We start from the raw sequence: 18,885 nt of genomic DNA on the forward strand, positions 1-18,885 counted from the left end.
ATTTTACTAATCTACATTTTTTTTATCGGAAGTTGTCAAGTTGATTTTAATCTGAAATTTTTTTTCTGACAATTACCACGATGCACTTATTTTGTGAAAATTCTAGGCACTAAGTTACTAACATTAGCCACTACCAAATGACGGTTCACTAAATGAATTACTGACTGAAATCTATTTGTGGAAAACGTTTTGCAAATCCTGTTTATAAAGCTAAACAATTGTCTCTGAAAAAAATCACTGCATGACTATGAAACTGCTATTGAAGTCTATTTGTGGAAAACGTTTTGCGAATCCTGTTTATAAAGCGAAACAATAGTCTCTGAAAAAAATCACTGCATGACTATGAAACTGCTATTAACCCTAGTGGTAAGTTAAGTTGTTTGCATTTTTCTTGCATCGGTTTTTCATGTTAGGCCTTACACCTTACAGAACTAATAAAATTGCTCTACTAAGCTTAAAATGTAGGCATTGGGAAAATGTGTGTTACTTTCATTTTGTGTTGTGTGTTGTTAAGTGCTTCATATCAATAAAAGACATTATTTCAAAGTAAATGTGAAAAATACTTTCCGCCCTCCCCCCCCCCCCCGACACACCCGCCCAAGCACGTTTGTTAAATCAAAGGTTTTTATTTGTTCCTCTTTTTCCCCTTTGTTTGTACTCTTAACTTTTTCGTAACAACTCTCATTGGTTTTGTCATACACGTTTTCCAACCGAGGAGTCCTCGATTTGGTGCCTGTCCTCAATTCATTGATGGTGTTGCACTTGTGTGTCCTCGATTTACACCATGACTACGCGCCACACACTTTTCAAATCATGATTTCGAATTCGTTGAGTGTTCCTCTTCAAGTTTTGCGACACACCCTAGCCCCCAAAATGCCTCTAAATCGGGGGGGGGGGGGTGTCAGAGAGAGGGAAACCTTGTTTTGACCTGGCTTAGTCCACAGAAGGTTCACACTACGCCATAATACCTGCATCGCGTGGACCTATTTCATACTAAGTGTATATGCACTAGAGTTACGCCACTGATAATTAGCCGCTTACGCGCTCTTAGCACGATCGTACGAAGACGGCCACGTGGCCGTGGGTGGAGGGCGCTGTTCAATTTGAACCAAATTTGTTCAAGTCGTATCACTGTCTATTTTCTACCTTGGTATTAAAGTCTTCGCAATTTCAGTATTCAGTCGCATAATGAAAACAAAATTTTGGTAAAATGAAATAAGACGTGGTGTATCAGTTTCAAATAATATCAAACGGTGAAAATAAATGAGGTGGTCAAAATGAGAAAATACGAAATCACCACCGGCGGGGCGACCTTAACAAGTTTAATATTGCGCAATAATAGCGGACGACAACTGAATAAAAATGGCAGAAGTTAGTGAAAAAGTCGAACTTTTCTCGGATGAAAAACGAGGAAGGGGCGTCCGGGCCACCACTTTTATCGAGCCAGAAACAGTACTGTTGGTTGAGAACCCGTATATATTAACTTTAGAGGAAGACTACCGGCGAAACAGGTGTAATTATTGCTGCAAAGAACGGTAATTAAGCAAAAGCATGGCGAGTTTTGTTTTCGTGTGTAAAGACAAAGTGCAATGAATTACTACTTTTATATCGATATAAAATCATGATCAATGGTGATGGTCATTAATGGGTTCAACATGATTAATATTACAATAATCTCATTCTCAGCCCTTTTCTACGGTGATTTGTATTTATACATGATATAATGAACAACGACCAACCACACTTGAATTTCGTGGTTTATAAACAATGAAACTCAAGGAGGTGTGAAATTCTGTCTTCCGTGGTCATGGTGTTTGACCAAATTGACTGAACATGCTGAACAGGTACAGCTTCATGTTGTGTGTCATCTTATTTCTCCATTTCTTTTTTTTTAGTAGAGAAAAACTGCGAGCATGCGGTGGCTGCAACTTTGTGTATTACTGCGATAGACAATGTCAGGTGAGAAAGATGGACTGTTCATCATTTACGTTGTGTTTGGCTTGTCATTTGTTATGCATTCCGCATAACCCCTCAAATTCAAGGAATGTCTTGAACGGGACCTCCTGAACCACCCCACGGCTTTACAGTGTCGGGATCTTCATCCCATTTATTGTTCAAAAAGACTTTTTATTAATTTAAGTGTTTACTCTTAAGGCCAAGTACCAAAATGGAAAGAAATCCATGTATAGCTGGACATCACTTGACACCCTGTGCACAAACACTATGAGACTGGTCTGAAAAATGCCAAGTGTTTTCTTGGTAAATGCTTCAATATTTTCCCTGATAAATTTGACTTTGGAAAGAATTTTGCAACCTGATGCCACTTTTTTCTTCATTATGTCATGTCAATTAAGGTCAAAAACTGAGAAACATTTCCAATTCTGTCAGGAAAATGTTCTTGGCTCTCCATAGACTTTGTACAAAACTGCTGAAGTGGCAACAGGATGCAACGTTCTTAAGTTCCTTGAAACTTTCTGATGGCTGATAGGTCACTGCAGGAAAAAATTAGTGATGTCCATCACAGTTCATGTATGGAATTCTTTCCAAAAAACAAATCCAGTTTCTGGTTTTTCCCGCCCGCCTGTTTTTTTTTCATTTCATACATTTGTAATTTGCAAATTTTATCAATGTATTGTCTTTATATTTGCTTCCAACAAAATTGTAGCAATGTTATTTCGCATGTCGGTTCCTTTGGACACAATTCTGGAACAGCAAAAGAGTCGAGAAAATTAAAGAATCTATCCGCCATCTTGGAAAATCATCATCTTCGGGGGAAAAAGGGGGAGGGGCCTCCTTCATTTTTCAAAAAGCCCAGGCAAGAATCTATTTTCTTTTTACTAGGCCAAAACCAACATTATGCCATTTTTATTTCTTTTCGTTAAAAGGCTTCCAACTATTCCGACCATCAGTATGAGTGCAAATACTTGAAGAGTTCCGGCCCAGAGTGTGACATCTGGATACGCACTAGGACGCTTCTAATGGCCCTTCAAAAGCATCTGGTGAGTCCATTGGCTAGAAATGCAACAGATTGTGATTTGTGGGGACACCTTCAAAATTTTTATTGTCACGTGTACTATTCTGTCAAGCGAAGATTTGCAGATAATTATATAATATTGGATGGCTTTGAGGTGGATACAAGAATATATTGTCATAGCGAGTGCAATATATTCTTGTATCCACCGAAAACAAGCCATCCAATATTATTATTATTATTTATATCAGGCTGACTTGATCCGCAAGAAGCACAATTCAAGACACTGTCTTCATTACATCTTTTTCGTTTACATCAAACGTTTTGAAGCTGCCGCTGTAATTGTTGACAACAGTGCGCGTATACCTGGCCTTCTGCGCGCTGCAGGCGCGCAGCGTGTTCCGTGTTAGACGGTACGCGCGCGCTACGCTCTGTTGAGTGGTTGACAACTGTGACTTTCTATGCTCTTGATCAAGCGGGAACCAGCGAAAATGCCCGGGTGACTGCAACAATAATGTTATTGTAGTCAACCGGGTTCTTTATTATTGTAGTCATCTGGGTACTTTTTATGAAAGCACACAGTACGCTGATTTCTTTTTACCGCTGGAAGCCTGATATAAATAATAATGCATTATGCAATTAGCGACAATACCAGGCATGAGATTTGTCAGCCTTTAATTAGCTGTGAAATAGCAGCGCAACAAATCATCATGTCTAGCTCCGTTAGTCCGTTAGTTGGTAACAACGTTGACTTTGTTTGCTGTTCCTACATATTTTGACCGATTTCTATCAAACTTTGTCAAAAGTATTTAGTCCACCCCACCATGTCACATGACCAAACTGGGGTCAAAGGTCATCATGGGGTCACTGGGGTCAAAAAAGATATTTCATTTTTTACTCGTAACATTATTCCTTCCAGAAATTACATGGCGCAAACACTTGACCCCTGCATTGCATGAACACGAATTCGTTGGCCTGCAGCTTCCGAGATATTTCCGATCACGCTAGTTTCTGAAATCAGACCTTTTGAATCTGAGAGAAAGATACAATAGAAAGAAATGCAACTTGCAACTGTCAGAACTTTCATCCATTTTCAGACCTTCTTGTAAATGGACAAACCCATCCCTATATTTTATTCCTTTTTGGTTTTTAATTGACTTATCGTCCTTTTTACAGAAAATGCAGAAGAAACGGTCAAGAAATGTTCCTACCCACAATGCACAGGGTTTTCCACTCACTCCAGAGGTGCTGTATATGAGTAAGTTAAATTCCTTCGGATGATTCTCTTTGAGCTGTAACCAAAGTGGTCTATTTGATTTGAATTTTGTATAAATATTAAATACAGACATGATGACATGGGAAACTGACAACATAGGGCTGGATAGCTCAGTTGGTAGAGCACCGGAACGGCAATCCGGAGGTCGCAGGTTCAAACCCGGCTCCAGTCAATTTCTTTGTTCAAATTTAAAACCATTGTAATGCGCCTAGTCAGTTTCCCTGCGTGGTTTCATGTTTTATGAAAATTTGAAATGAAAAGCCGTATCCTCTCTGAGCGATCCCCGTTTGCTAGTTCCCAGGTTTGCAGCATTGCTAATGTTGCTAGCATCGTGACTTTAGGCGTGATCCCTGGCTACATGGCAAATACGGGTTTATGACTTTTGACTAGCGCCCCTTGAACAAAGACATTGACAAGATGGGGAACCCCCAACATATGGTGGATAGCTAATTTTGTAGCATGCAAGCCAGTCACCCAATGGTCTAATGTTCAAATCCAGCTTCTGTCATTTTCTTTGCTTATTTGGTTATTGGACAATTTTTTTCTTATTTTTACAAATTTACCTCAGAGAAGTACGCCCCTCCATCCGATGAGATACCATCTCCCATGCCAGACATGGACAGATTGTGGGAGTTTGTCAAAGCCAAGGATCTTCCCATCACAAAAGATCTCTTCAAAAAATTCCAAGGGATTCTAAATGCAAATATGTTTTCCGTCGAAGACAGCCATGCCAGATGTAAAATAATCGGGGAGGGATTGTACACAAGGTATGCAACGGTCATAAACAGAAATAAGTTCCACTTTGTTTGTGGGTAGTTGTTAAAATTGTTTATTTTCTTAGTCTACTTTGCAAAGGAAAATTGTGCCTTGAAGTTTGGTTCTCGTGGAAAAGTTGGTTCGATACTTTTGGTTGCAGTCATTTAAATATATTCAAACTCTGCTGAAAATGGAGGATCCAATACCATTTATTTTCTGTGAGTTGTAGTGGAGTCCATTACAAGTCCTCACAAAGTCCTCACAAGGCCATTACAAGGTGCTCACAAGGCCATCACAAGTCCTCACCAAGCCATCACAAGTCCATCACAAGTCCTCACAAGTCCATCACAAGTCCTCACACAGCCATCACAAGTCCTAACAAGGCCGCCACAAGTCCTAACAAGGTCACCACAAGTCCATCACAAGTCCTCACAAGCCACCACAAATCCATCTCAAGGCCTCACAAATCCAACACAAGTCCTCACAAATCCAAACCAAGTCCTCACAAGTACGTCACAAGTCATCACAAGTCATCGCAAATCCATCACAAGTCCTCACACGGCCATCACAAGTCCTAACAAGGCCGCCACAAGTCCTCACAAGGTCACCACAAGTCCTAACAAGGTCACCACAAGGCTGTCACAAGTCCCCGCCAAGCCATCACAAGTCCTCACAAGGCCATAACAATTCCTCACAAGTCGGACATTTGAATTGAATGTTGACCACACTTGGGATGGAATTGATTACAACACGTCCATGACTTTCCACTTCCCTCCACACACAACAAGAAACAGCAGGCAGGAGCTCAGGTGTATCAGAGCTTGGTCTCAAACCTCTTTGCTCTTATTTTCTCCTTTATAGAGTGGCGATGTTCAACCACAACTGTCATCCCAACTGCGTCTTCATATCCAATGGGCGGGAGATCAGTGTCACCAGCATCCGGCCAATCAGCCCTGGGGAGGAGGTTGAGTAGATCTTGGCCAAGTCACAATTCAAGGATTTCAAAAAAAAATTCACGCCTCGCCGTTGTGGTGTTACATCACACACTTTGATCCAGTGATAATAACTTGAATATTTGACATCAGATTTTATTGAGGCTGAGAGAGAAATGATTTTTCACACTCCATGCTACTGAGGCCAAGTTCGCGCAAGGACCATTAGTCGACTAGTGGTTGATTGTGACGTACCTTACGCCTGCGCACTAATAGCAAAGTGCGAACGTCTCTAGTCGAACGCTGGTCAAAATGTCATTGCAAAACGTCTGGATCCTGGCTCCCTGCTGTACGTTATGAATGCGCGCGGCTATGGTTACCAGCGAAGCAACCAACCCCAGTAGGTTGGTTCCAAATAGTCGACTAGCGTAGTTAACCATCGTCGACTAGACAGAGTTCGGGCAAGCGTTAGTCGACCAATGGTTAACTATAGTCCTTGCGCGAACTTGCCCATATATTGCAGGAAGCGTTCAGGATATTTTCATTTTATCTCCTGATACAGTGCACGATCAGCTATCTGAAGGTCATGGCGCCGACCGAGGCTCGTCAGAGAAAACTGAAGAAGTGGTACGATTTTGACTGCGACTGCAAGCGCTGCGTACAAGACATAGAGGAGGTAATGCTACGATGATCTGAAATTTGAGAATCATTTTGAATAAATAACACCAGATGTGGTAACGCTAATGTTGAATTTTTCATTCTTATTTGTTGGAAACTAGTTTATCAATTTCCATTGATTGCTTTGAGTTGTAGACTAAAATCTAGCCTCCCAAGATGATCCATTGATAATTTTATTTTCAATAAAATAAGTTGTCAGTCATTTTGAGGGTAAAATGGTTTATGTGCCTACCTTCAACTGGCTGGTTGGACTAATAACAATTGTGACCCTCTTGCACGATCAATTTTTTTGTGAAACTTTCACTTTTTAATGTATATTTGGAAAGCTTTGCCTGCTTTAAATTGACACCGAACTCAACGCATTCTCACTTTTTTTCTACACAAAGCTGTGTTTTTCATGGTCAACTGTTAACCCCATTTCGATGTAAAAAGTCTCCAAAGTTGGCCTACTGAAATTTGCTATTTCTAAAACTCTCATACATTTCTATAGTTTCAGAACAGAAGATTATTTATAGGAGAATGCTGAAATATTACATTAGAATACTACAATAGTACTAAAATTCATTTCTGACTGACATCGTGACGGATTCTTTTTAGATTTTTAATTGTAAATGATTTATTTTCTCCATACTTGTTCATTGTAAAACTTGCAATGAAAGTAGTCGACTATTTTGTCAAAGCTAACTTCTGGTAATTTGTCTTGCAACATGGCATAATGTGCTAGTATTCCCTAATATTAACGGTTTTCTTTTCTTACACATTTGTTTTTCCTCCATTGTCTTACCTCTGTAACAGGATAGGTTAATGTACGCTATAAAATGCCCGCAGATGAACTGTAGGGGGTCTGTGTTGCCATGGAAACCTTCAAATATTCTGAGTATGACCCTTTGGTCAAACAAATATTCGGCCGAAACTTTCTTACCTTTTTGTTGAATCTAAAAATGTACACGTATTTGAAACGTAGTTATTGAGGAGATTTTTCAGATCTGAAATGAGATATGAATTTCTCATCTGGAATTTTGGAAAGGAATTATTTATTTTGTGAGACTGGGGATGTGGCAAACCATTCTAATGCTGAATATTGTCTTGTTTTGGTTATCCATGTTTTCAGTCTTCGCAAGAGGTATTTCAAAGATGTGCGTAAAGTTTTTATCCCCTTTTGTTTGTACATTTGGATTTTGGGAAAATCAAACACTAAGCAGTAACAAAATGTTAGATTCTTTTGAATAAGGGCATCAAGCCCCATGTACATTGACAGTCGCTGGGCTGTACAGTAATAGCATATCCAAAAAAGTCGCGCAGCACGATATAGTTTTGCCTGGAGCATTTTCAAAATCTAGGACATGATCAATATGCTTTCTTTTAGTACAAGAGTCATTCAAATCACTCATGTACATTTCAAGTTACAGAATTTTGAACACAAACACCATTTTAAAATTCTGTCCACGGATCACCAAAAAAGGTAAGTGTTCTTTCAGGCTTCAGCAAAACAAAAACAATTCACATGCATCCCTAGTTCTATGAGAATTGTTTTCGTTTTGCTGAAAGAACACTTAGTTTTTGTGTGATCCGTGGATAGAACTTTAAGACGGTGTTTGTGTTAAAAATTCCGTAACTTGAAAAGTACATGATTGATTTGAACGATTCTTGTACTAAAAGAAAGCTTAATGACTGGGCTGTCATATCCTAGATTTTGAAAGTGCTGCAGGCAAAACTTCATTCAAAAATTGATCCTGCCATTTGGGTTTTTTTTTACTCGCCCTGTACAGTTGTGTAAAATATTGTTAATTTATATCCCAATAATTTATGTCTACAGAGCTGCTCTGTGGATCACAATTGTATGATTCTGTTTCAACACTGGTGTGTCTCTTGAGTCTTGTTTTTCTAATCAGAGATTAAATAACGCAATTTGTTACTGAAAAAGAACTCTTAGTTAGGCTTCAGTTGGCAAGATAACTGACTGAGTTTGTCAGTTGTAAATTGTACCTGGGTCTTCAAGTTACTTGAAATGTCAACTAGGATTCAATTTTTGTGTGTGTGTAGGCTTCTTGTGTATATATGAGCTTTTACAAGCGCCCTCAAGAGATTTTCATAATACCATTTCCTGTATTGTCTATGTTCAATCATTTTGGTTTTTTCTTCATCAGAATAATGACATAACTTTCACTTCCAATAAGATTCAACATGAATTATTCCTATTTCACTTAAATGATTCTCTAAAGATACTTTGCTATTATTTTGCGTTTGTCTATGACCTTCTTTTTTCTCTGTCCCCAGATGGTCGCTATCTAGCCTGTGATGCATGTCATTTTGACATCAACGAAACTGAGGTTCCAGATAACATCAGGCAGACCGAGATGGAAGTGGAGGGATTCTTGTCCAGGAAAAAAAATTATATCCTTGTTAAACGTCGTCATGAATAATAATAATGATGTGGTACTTAAATAGTGCTTCATACAAAGGTCTCGAAGCACTTCACAATACCACCCCTGTTCATCAGGCCTTGAGATCAGCTCATGTGCAGTGTGGTCTCCACCTTCACAGGTACCATTTATACTCCTGGGTGGAGAGAGGCAGTTGTTGTAAAGTGTCTTGCCCAAGAACACAAGCACCATTTTCCCCTGTTAGGTGTATTTTGGCCATTTGAGTTTCTCCTGTTACTGTTTGGTTTCTCCTGTTACTGTTTATACCAGTCTCAACTGGGTGTGAAAAACTTGGTTTTATTTTGGTGATCTCAAACAAGTCAATTATCTTCCACGCCAAACTTTTTTCTTTGAAATTACTTCCTTAACTGATTCCCCGTCACATGATTACCAGGGCCAGCTCCTCGAGGAATGCGGACCCGTTCTGGCACGTCTTGATGCCGTCTACCAGCCATACCACTGGCGGGTTTACCAAGTTGTTAAGAAGGCCTTCAAGGTTGCCCTGAAACTGGATCAAGCTGAGACTGCTCTGCTGTATGGAATTAGATGTCAGGTCGCTTTGAGGTAAGACCTCCCTTTCCGTGCCAAGATGTAGAACAAAGATCTACTTTAATAGTTGTTTCCCACGTTCTGTATCTCTTTGGAACTCCTTGCCTAGTGCGTTTTTCCCTCCATTCTATGATCTAGCCTGTTTTAAGAGGAATATCAGTTCTATCTATTGACTCCCTTGCTGCAGTTTTTTTTTATTTAGCATCTAGGCCTTTTGTTTGGCAGTGGCCCAATTTTAATTTCTGTAATGTTTTGATTGTCAGAAATCACCTGGAGGTGTGCGTCACTTTACTCGGTACGAACCTCTGGGAAGTTGGCCAGCTACAGGCCCAACTGGGGATGAACTTGGAGGCTGTTCGCACCCTCCGAGAGGTCGGTACAATGTGAATTAAATGATGTAAACTATCTCCATCAAATGTTATCATCATTCAGTCTAATTGTACATATGTGATTGACACGGTTGTTTGCAAACATGCGCAGACCTTCCCACTTGGGGAAAGTCCCAAACTGTTCCCAGTGGTAGCTGTGGTTCCAAATTGGGCAGTGCCCTTCAATTGGGCAGTGCTCACCTTGGGATATTTCAAGCGTGCAATGTGAGAGACTCCCTTAGAAACGTAAGCAGGACCCCTTCCAAATGTAGCCATAACCCCTCCCACTTTTAGGATGCGTACATATCTCACAGTGCTTGTGACTGCATTTGACGCAGTGGCGTAAGCTGGGTGTGTGGAGTTGCTGATTGCAATGCGCGGGATGGATATTTTAAAAGCAGAATTGGGACTGTGGAAATGAGTAACGGGAAGAACATATTATCTTGCAATGCAATATTTTCTAATGATTGCTCATTTTACACGATTGCCATTTATCAAGAGCCCCCTTGCGACAAATGTTGGAGAGCGCCATTTTTGAACAATCTCCCTTTGGCGAATGTCATTGAATTCAATGAATTGTAATTGTAAGACCCATGGTGGCATTTTTGCCCCATTTATAGCATCCCAGAATTCCTTGCTGTCCTAAGTTGCAATCAATATTATAGCTGAATGACTGTTCTGTGTTAATGACTGTTCTGTGTTGTCAATCCTTTGCGCAGGCCCTGCCAATCATGGAGATTGCTTACAGTGGCCAACACGCAGTCAACGTACAAGCTCAGGCACTGCTAGCCACGCTAACATCAACGGTGAAAGACGCTCTGGCAACACCAGATAACAGTCACAAAGGAGTTTATACGCAGGGTTCAAATGTAGAGGAGGAATAGAACTACAGCAATTTGTCTTCAAGTACCAAATCAGTAGTACTTGGGGGTAAAATGTGAAGAGGAATAAGACAATTCAGTTACAATGTATGTATCATTTTGATTGTAACTATATACGTTTTTTAAGAATATCTCAGGACAATTGTGGCCAAAAAAAAAGGTTTTTTTTTAAATTTTATTAACTGGGAAATAAAATCTAATATTCCAAGAAAAAAAAATTCAAGAATGTACTTACATGCAACTCAGATTTATAAATGCAGATAATTTTTATCACAAAGTATATATTGGATTCAGGAACATGTATGTGAAAACTATATTTTAATGTTTTTTGTCCGTACTCTCTTTGAGTATTTATTACTATTAAATATATAATATACAAGCAGGGTAATTTTCTTTAAATTTTTCTTTTCTTGTGGATGTTAAAAGGCCAAGTAGTATTTCAAATATATTTCATTTAAAATTTTTACGACGTAAGAATTCGTTCTTATGGGTGGTTATTTTTCCCCAGCATACCTTTTCTCTTGGTATGAAAGGATATAGTAGTCATATTTCCAACCTGTTTAAGAGCCTCAAAATTGATGCTTTCCTTCTCTGAAGCCATTTTGTGTAAAACTTTCTAAGATGCCGAAAAAAGTATTAAAGTTTTAACGTGCTGTATTTTGAAGAGCTCATTTAACTGCCCAGAGAGGAACAAGACAATTCAATTTCAATGTGTGTATAATTTTGATTGTAACTACATGTATATCTTTTTTTAAAAGAATATTTCAGGAAATTGTGGCGAAAAAATTTGTTTTTGTTTTTTAACTGAGAAATGAAATCTAATATTCCAAGCAAAATATGAAGATTGCACATGTAGGCCTTCAGCCTGGGGGTTTGGTCGGTATCAAATGAGGGGAATAATGCTCATTGTGATTTTTGGCAAGGTATGCACCCCTGTAGTTGGAAAATATGTGATAGCAATGCAGCGGTGGCAGCTTTTTAGGTAAAAATGGTGGCCAAAACATGCTTGTTACCACATATATTTAATCAGGTTCAAGCATATTGGCGGCCATTTTGAAAACATTTTTTTTTAAAGTGATAACACTAAAGATACTGCCACCACTCACACCACAAAGCTATAACACATTTTCCAATTCTAGATGTGTATACCTTGCCAAAATCGCTATGAACATTGCTCTTTTCAATCATTTGATACCGGTGGCCCAATTATTGGACCGAAGCCGATAGCCTAATGCATCTCAGATTTATAAGTGCAGATAATTTTTATCTTAAAGTATATCTTGGATTCAGGTACATGTATATGAAAACTATATTTCAATGTTTTTTATCCGTACTCTTTTGGAGGACTTTACCATTAAATATATATATAATATACAGGCAGGGTAATTTTCTTCTAATTTTTTCTTTTCTTTGGGTGTTAAAATAGCCAAGTAGTATTTCAAATATATTTCATTTAAAATCTTTACGTAAAGAATTCGTTCTTATGGATGGTCATTTTTCCCCCAACATCTCTTGGTGTGAAGGGATATTATTAGTGGTATTTCTAACATTTTAAAAGCCTCACAATTGATGCTTTCCTTCTGAAAAGCCGTTTCGTGTAAAAGTTTCTTTTTAAGATGCCGAAAAAAGTATAAAATTCTAACATGCTGTATTTTTAAGAGCACAATTAACTGCCAACTTGACACAAAAATAAAGAACACTTGGAAATCCATACTTTGTTTCTTCTCACAAGTTTATGTGTTTATTTTGTCTCTCAAATACTTTTTTCTTTACAAGTAATGCAGAGGACCCCAAGCACTCAGAATTTGTCTCACGTTTTGATGCTTATTTTTGTGTTTGAGACCTGAACATGGTCAGGTGACTAAATATTTCCTCGAAAATAAGGGAGTCAACGATTCCGAGAGCGTGAAAAAAACATTGGTTCAGTTTAAAGAGGTTGGGTGTTGAGTTTATGAACGGCTGGCGATTTCCTTGGCCTTGATCTTCTCCAGCTTGCGGATTCTGTCCTGACTCTTGCTGCCCAGCTGGCCACCGCCCCAGTGACGACGGATCTAGAGCGGAAAAAAAAAAAAATATCACCAAATGAGCAATAGCCAAATTATTGACCCATTGCAAATAACTAGCGCCCAAAATTTGTTTTCTTTCCTACTGGAGTCTCAAAAATACACTACAGCCAGAAAACCAAGGTCACATACTTCTTCAAGGAACACTATTAGCCCAGTGTAAAGTAATACCGGCTTGTCTCGACCTTCCTAAATCCCAACAAATCATTCAAAAGCTTACAAAATCATTCTACTTACAAAAGAGTATGTCTTCTTTATTCCTGCTCAGATTTAAAAAGCTCGATTGTGATACATTCAACACGGAATGCTTCAGGTGAAGAAATTCAAAACATCACTGCAGGAAATCTAAAACCCGAAATTTCAACCCCCATAAAAAAAACACAAAAACAACTACAACATACCTCCTCGTATCTATCATTGTAGTTGGTCTTCACGGCCTCCACAATCTTTGCAAGGGAGCCCTTGTCCTCACTGTGAAGGTAGCAAATTTAAAAGAAATTAATACCGTCAGCTCTAGTTTAGTCTCTTTTACCTCTTAACTTTGGTACAAAGGCTTGGGCCTGCAAAACATCTGGCCCAATTCCATGGCGTAGCTAAGCACGCAATTTTCTGCTAACAGAGCCTTTGCTTATTTCTTGGAAACAGTAAGCATAACAAAAGACACGCTTACCCCAGAGGGAAAAGTTGCTTAAATTAGTGACCTAACTATAGAAATCTCCACGCACGCGCAACCGTTTGAATAGCACATCCACGCCATGAAATAGTACTTAAGTTTAGCACAATATTCTGCTACAGTAAGCACAACTTTTCTGCTAACTGTAAGGCCATAAAAGTGGCCCCTGCTCTTGTTATAATGGTGTGAATTTAGAGCACGCGCATGAGTTTCAACAATGCCAAATTTTTCTCATTCCAAGCAGTTTTTAGCTCGAGATTCATGATGATCAATTTATTTTCCTTAAGGCTTAACTGTCAATGACCTTTTTCTATTTTGGGGAGGGGGAGGGGGTTGGGAAAGGGGGCCTTACCTGTTGACCTGACTGAAGGCCAAGCACGTTGCCGTCTTGCGGTGGACGACAGCGCCCAGACGAGCCTTCCCCTTGACGATGCAGTACGGCACCTCCATCTTGCGGCACAGTGCAGGGAGGAACAAGACAATCTGTACCGATATCAATGAGTACCGGGAAAAAGAGGGTTAAAAAGGAAAAGCATTCTATGGATTCCACGCTGGAATCGCTGATGGTGCTGTGTGGACAACTCATGAGAACCCATGATGGGCATGTCGCATGCGCTCACTGATTCGCGTGTGCATAGCTTGTGGCACAGTGCTCACAACCGCACCTCCACTGACAGGGCCTCAATTCCAGTAAGCCTACTTGGGCCTTAAGCCTGAGGTCACGTAAGACCTCGCCCCAATTTCATGGCTCTGCTAACCACAGAATTCCATGCTTAAGATCGCCATTTTGTGCGAATCGTGCTAGCAGAAAAATTCTGCGCTAACCCTGCAGAATCCTTAGTTACAGGATGTATGCATACGCAGATGCCAAAATTCCTCGCTAACCTGCAAAATACCCTTACCGTTAGCAGGGAATATTCTGCTTCAGTAAGCAGGGATTTTTCGCTAACGGTAAGCAGAGACATGAAATTGGGCCCAGGGTCTAATTCGCAGACATGCTGCACAGAAAATATCGCTTACCAAATTTCCGTGCTCACCAAAAAAACAGCTGGGAACCAGCCACAAGCAATAGACATTGTGTGACATTTTAGCTGGTAACCCATTTCTGCTTAGCAAATATTTTCAATGCTTAGAAAATTTCTGTACTTAGCGCCTCCATGAAATTCGGGCGATTCACAATGCAGTGCGCCACCAAGAGTTTGCTACAGAGAGTTCATTTCTCCCAGAGCGTTGTGGGAGATGGTCGACAAATTCATAGCGCGGGACAACTTTATTCCTGCTCAGATTTAAAAAGCTCCGTTTAATCCACACAGAGAGCCCTGGGAGCTCTTCAGGTGAAGAAATTCACAACATCACTGCAGGAACAAAGCTAAGGTCAATATAGATGAGATCTGCTCAGGGGAATATATTTATTTGCTACTAAATGCAAACTCAGTGTATCTACAAAACGCACTTGCAGACTTTTTGTACTTTCTGTACATAGCTATATGATTCAAGCAAATCTTATCAAATTTATAAGCAAGTTATTTGAAGGGAACCTTACCGAGTCGACCAGAATCTAAGACTCTGCTATGACCCTCCTAGTCTGTAAAACCCTTTCAAGTCAACCTTACTAGGAATCACAGTTTTATTGGTGGACCTTTACGGAACCTTGATCAGTTTAGAAGTGATGTACAAACAAAACAGAAATTTGAATAAAACAGTAGAATTGTTCCTGGTACCTTAAAGAGGTTGTGGAATGCTCGAAGACATTTCCGTCATTTTTCGGGTATATGTAGCCTAAGGTGTGATGAAATAAAAACGACTATTGTGTCTGTCATGAAATGAGTACAAAAGGCACTTTTGAGAGCTGTTTTTCAGGTCCTGTTTAGACCCGAACGTGCAATTTGTGTAAAAGTTGTCGTTGGGGGCAGCAAACAAAACATAGTAAATCGTGACGTAATAAACAAGACTCCTGCAGCGTAGTATAAACGAGTCCTGTTTATTACATCACGATTTACTATGTTTTGTTTGCTGCCCCCAATGACGACTTTTACGCAAATTGCACATTCGGGTTGAAACAGGACCTGAAAAACAGCTCTCAAAAGTACCTTTTGTACTCATTTCATGACAGACACAATAGTCGTTTTTATTTCATCACACCTTAGGCTACATATACCCGAAAAATGACGGAAATGTCTTCGAGCATTCCACAACCTCTTTAACTGAATACTGGGAAATCAGGCACCATGTAAGGTAACAGAACAGACGCAGAAATGATGCCGAACAAGGTATCGGGTCCTAGCAACTTTAACATACATGTAGTTTTCACTGGCCCTAATGTAACACAATAATGCTTATCGATGGACCTAAAGGGCCAGCATTCTGTCCTCCGACTGACTGACTCATTAACAGACTGACCGACATGAGTCACTGCTTAAAAACAAATGTCCAAAATTGAGACTTTCAGGTCCAGCAATCCTACTCGTAGATTTTCAGATTTCTTTGTCCATACCTCAATGGGATCGACGTCGTGTGCGATCATGACCAGCTGTGCCTTCTTGGACTCCACCAGTGAGGTCACTGTGTTGACCCCTGACCTGACGATGTTTGGCCGGCGGGTGGGGACATCCTCCTTGCCCTTGGCCCGCTGCTCGGCCCGGGCACGCAGGCGTTGCTTCTTCTCTTGCTTGGTCTCGGGCCGGTACTTGTTCATCAGGCGGAACAGCTGGGTAGCTGCCAAGAAATAATTGTCAACATACTTTTTAGAGAAAATCAAGAAATGTAGGTGATTTCCAACTATCTGTCAAGCGACTGTTTTTTTTTGCAAATTAAGAGTTCTAAACACGAAATCGTGTTTCGTGATCAAAAAGGTTGTGCATGGTGCTTCCGTTTTTTTCCAAAAGTGTAATATCCACTGAGCTGAAACTTCAACAAAGTAAGTTTCGACATTTTTTCTTTTGGATTTTGAGTGGTGTTGTTATTGGAAACCAACAAAATGCATGAAATGTAAATGACGGTTCATGCCTTTAAGAGCTTATCACTACCAAATTTGAGTGCTCAGAAGGTATGTAAGCTGAAGACCAGTCCTAAGCAATATGCACCGCATGACATTTGCTAAGTAACTCTTTCAGTGCCAAGTTATAAATTCTGTGCTTAGTTGCCCTGTGAAATTTCCCTGCTTACCTGTCTGGCGGTCCAGGGTCTGGGTGAACTGGTTGATGGTTGGCGGCACCTTGAGACGCTTGTAGAGGATGGCACGCTGACGCTGGAGGCGGACGTACTTGGGCCACTTAACGAAGCGGGACAAGTCACGCTTGGGCTGAACGTCTTGGCCTAGATAAAGGAGCCCACATCAAAACAAGTTAACCTTTTACACTAACACGATTGACACATTACGTTGTTGGTAAACATATGAAAACCACACGGCTGAACACATTACCTTGGCAAACATGAATATCTGATTCTTCAATGGAAGCTAAACTGAAGCCTTGCTGCGCTACTTACCAATGCCAAAGTTCTTGGGGCGTTTCTCGAAGAGGGGGTTGACAACCTTCTTGGGGGCTGCCTGGCGGGCGGCGTAAGGGGCCGGAGCCACCTTCTTTCCCCGTGGTGCTTTCTTGGTTTTGGGCTGCGAATGGAAGAGACAGTAATTGATTAGGAAATAATCAGGGGAAAAAATGGATCCAAACATTATTGTTGGTGCCCAGGAGGGGTGGGGAAGGGGGGGGGGGACACCTAATTTGGTTAATATGATACATGCAATGTTAACAAATGGTTCTTTTCTGTAAAGATTTAAAAAAATTCTTTTGAATTTCATGATTTTTTGGACAAACAATTTCATAGCAGTTCTTCAACTTTCCATTGTGCTTGTAGAGATGGCATAGGTTGGGCATGGTTGGGTAAATTAGAATTAAGGTTTTGCCATGAACCTACGCCACTCACTACAGTAATATTTTGGATTGTTATAGTGTATTCCTGCTCAGATTTAAAAAGCTCGATTATGTAAATCCACAAAGAGTCTTAATGTCTCTTCAGGTGAAGAAATTCAAAGCATCATTGCAGGAAAATCAGGGAATGGGGGGGGGGGGGTAGGGGGAGAGAAGGGAATTTCTGAAAAGTTGCATGGAAACACTAAACCAGCAACTATGCCAATGTTGAGCGCAACTTGGCTTTGCGCGCAAGTCTCAAATTTGCGTGCGTACATTTGAAACTTAAATAAAATGTAAAAATTTATCACAAAAGTGAACAATTCTTGTGAAGGCTAAAGTACAATTTGTATCGTGAAGATCATCATGCGTCCCCAAAAATATCCGAGAGTTGGATATCAAATATATGATTTATGAGCACGCAAACATACATTGACGTATCCGGATCCTCGAGTCACTGATAAGGCCATTCAACATTGATTTTTAGGTTTTCATCACCGCCCGCCTCGATTTTCACTCCCGGCCCGATTTTTATTATGTTTATCTGACGTTGTCCCCTTAATTCACTTTGAAAGAGAAGACGTGGAATTTATAAAATACAAATTCCCCTCCCAACCGATCTTTGTCAATCTTGAGAAGTTGAGTGATGAAAACCTAAAAATCAATGTTGAACGGCGCAGGTGAACGCTTGCAGCACGCGCGCATTGTCCAATGCAAATTGAATGCGAGTACGCCGAAATAGGACGTCATTTTAGGAGGTCTCACGTCTGTCACGATACTTTGCGTCGTGAAAATTTGCGTGGCCCAGCTAAATGGGCAGTCCGTTTGTCAAGTTTTTATTCTTTGAAATTTGCACAACATTGTCAAGCTGTGAGTGTGATCACGTACGTCACGTGCCTTTGCGCAAATTTCAATGCGCTCACGCAAAATGCGAAATTTGCACTCAAAAACAACACACCAAGTATTGAAGTAAGTTGCATGTGTGTTGAATCAATAACAAAAGTTTAATCCCCCAATAAATCACTACTAAATACTTAGTTTAGGCTATTTTTGTGTCCGTATGACCCAGTGCATGTGAAGTTAAATGGGGTTTTGTGTCTGTAAACCTTTGAAATCATCATCGTCACGTTTGTAATGTTTTATCATAACATTTCGAAAATAATTGACCAACTAATGAAGAGATTTAAAAAGTTAAAATACTCCTTAATAAATAGTGAGAAACTGCCATTCTAAATAAGACCGATGTAAGAGATATAAAAGGATTGTTTCGACAACCACAGTATCGACACAGTACCATTTTGGCTGCCACACGAAAAAGAGACCGACGTAATCTCGCGTGGATTTACGAGACTTGGAGAACCGCCGTGTTCCTTGACTCTAATGTATTATGGGGAAGGCTCCATCCAA

At 40.0% G+C, this 18,885-nt stretch overlaps 2 protein-coding genes and 4 non-coding genes across 6 annotated transcripts; 2 read left to right on the plus strand and 4 right to left on the minus strand.

Moving 5' to 3' along the window:
- Positions 1-1,108: 1,108 nt before the first annotated feature.
- Positions 1,109-11,303, plus strand: LOC119734448 (histone-lysine N-methyltransferase SMYD3-like). Its single transcript, XM_038207952.1, has 12 exons — positions 1,109-1,535; positions 1,899-1,959; positions 2,886-2,999; positions 4,148-4,229; positions 4,816-5,014; positions 5,865-5,967; positions 6,498-6,611; positions 7,409-7,490; positions 8,891-9,007; positions 9,420-9,600; positions 9,849-9,957; positions 10,673-11,303. Exons 1-12 carry the CDS (start codon positions 1,363-1,365, stop codon positions 10,835-10,837), a joined length of 1,500 nt encoding a protein of 499 aa, XP_038063880.1. The 5' UTR covers positions 1,109-1,362; the 3' UTR covers positions 10,838-11,303.
- On the plus strand, positions 4,347-4,419 carry Trnaa-ggc. The gene has a single exon. It is a non-coding gene; the product is annotated as a tRNA-Ala (tRNA).
- A 1,245-nt stretch (positions 11,304-12,548) lies between the features above and the next one.
- LOC119734188 (60S ribosomal protein L7a-like) lies at positions 12,549-18,872 on the minus strand. The gene is made up of 7 exons (XM_038207542.1): positions 18,773-18,872; positions 17,057-17,180; positions 16,736-16,885; positions 16,065-16,285; positions 13,923-14,053; positions 13,299-13,368; positions 12,549-12,885 (listed from the first exon to the last, which is right to left on the minus strand). The coding sequence occupies exons 1-7, from the start codon at positions 18,773-18,775 to the stop codon at positions 12,784-12,786; spliced, it is 801 nt and encodes a 266-aa protein (XP_038063470.1). The 5' UTR covers positions 18,776-18,872; the 3' UTR covers positions 12,549-12,783.
- LOC119734639 lies at positions 13,157-13,237 on the minus strand. Its single transcript, XR_005272086.1, has one exon. It is a non-coding gene; the product is annotated as a small nucleolar RNA SNORD36 (small nucleolar RNA).
- On the minus strand, positions 14,846-14,931 carry LOC119734643. The gene has a single exon (XR_005272090.1). It is a non-coding gene; the product is annotated as a small nucleolar RNA SNORD36 (small nucleolar RNA).
- LOC119734642 lies at positions 17,527-17,614 on the minus strand. Its single transcript, XR_005272089.1, has one exon. It is a non-coding gene; the product is annotated as a small nucleolar RNA SNORD36 (small nucleolar RNA).
- Positions 18,873-18,885: the final 13 nt, after the last annotated feature.

Source organism: Patiria miniata, unplaced genomic scaffold (assembly GCF_015706575.1).
Source record: "Patiria miniata isolate m_02_andy unplaced genomic scaffold, ASM1570657v1 HiC_scaffold_27, whole genome shotgun sequence".
In the NCBI taxonomy this organism is placed as follows: domain Eukaryota; kingdom Metazoa; phylum Echinodermata; class Asteroidea; order Valvatida; family Asterinidae; genus Patiria; species Patiria miniata.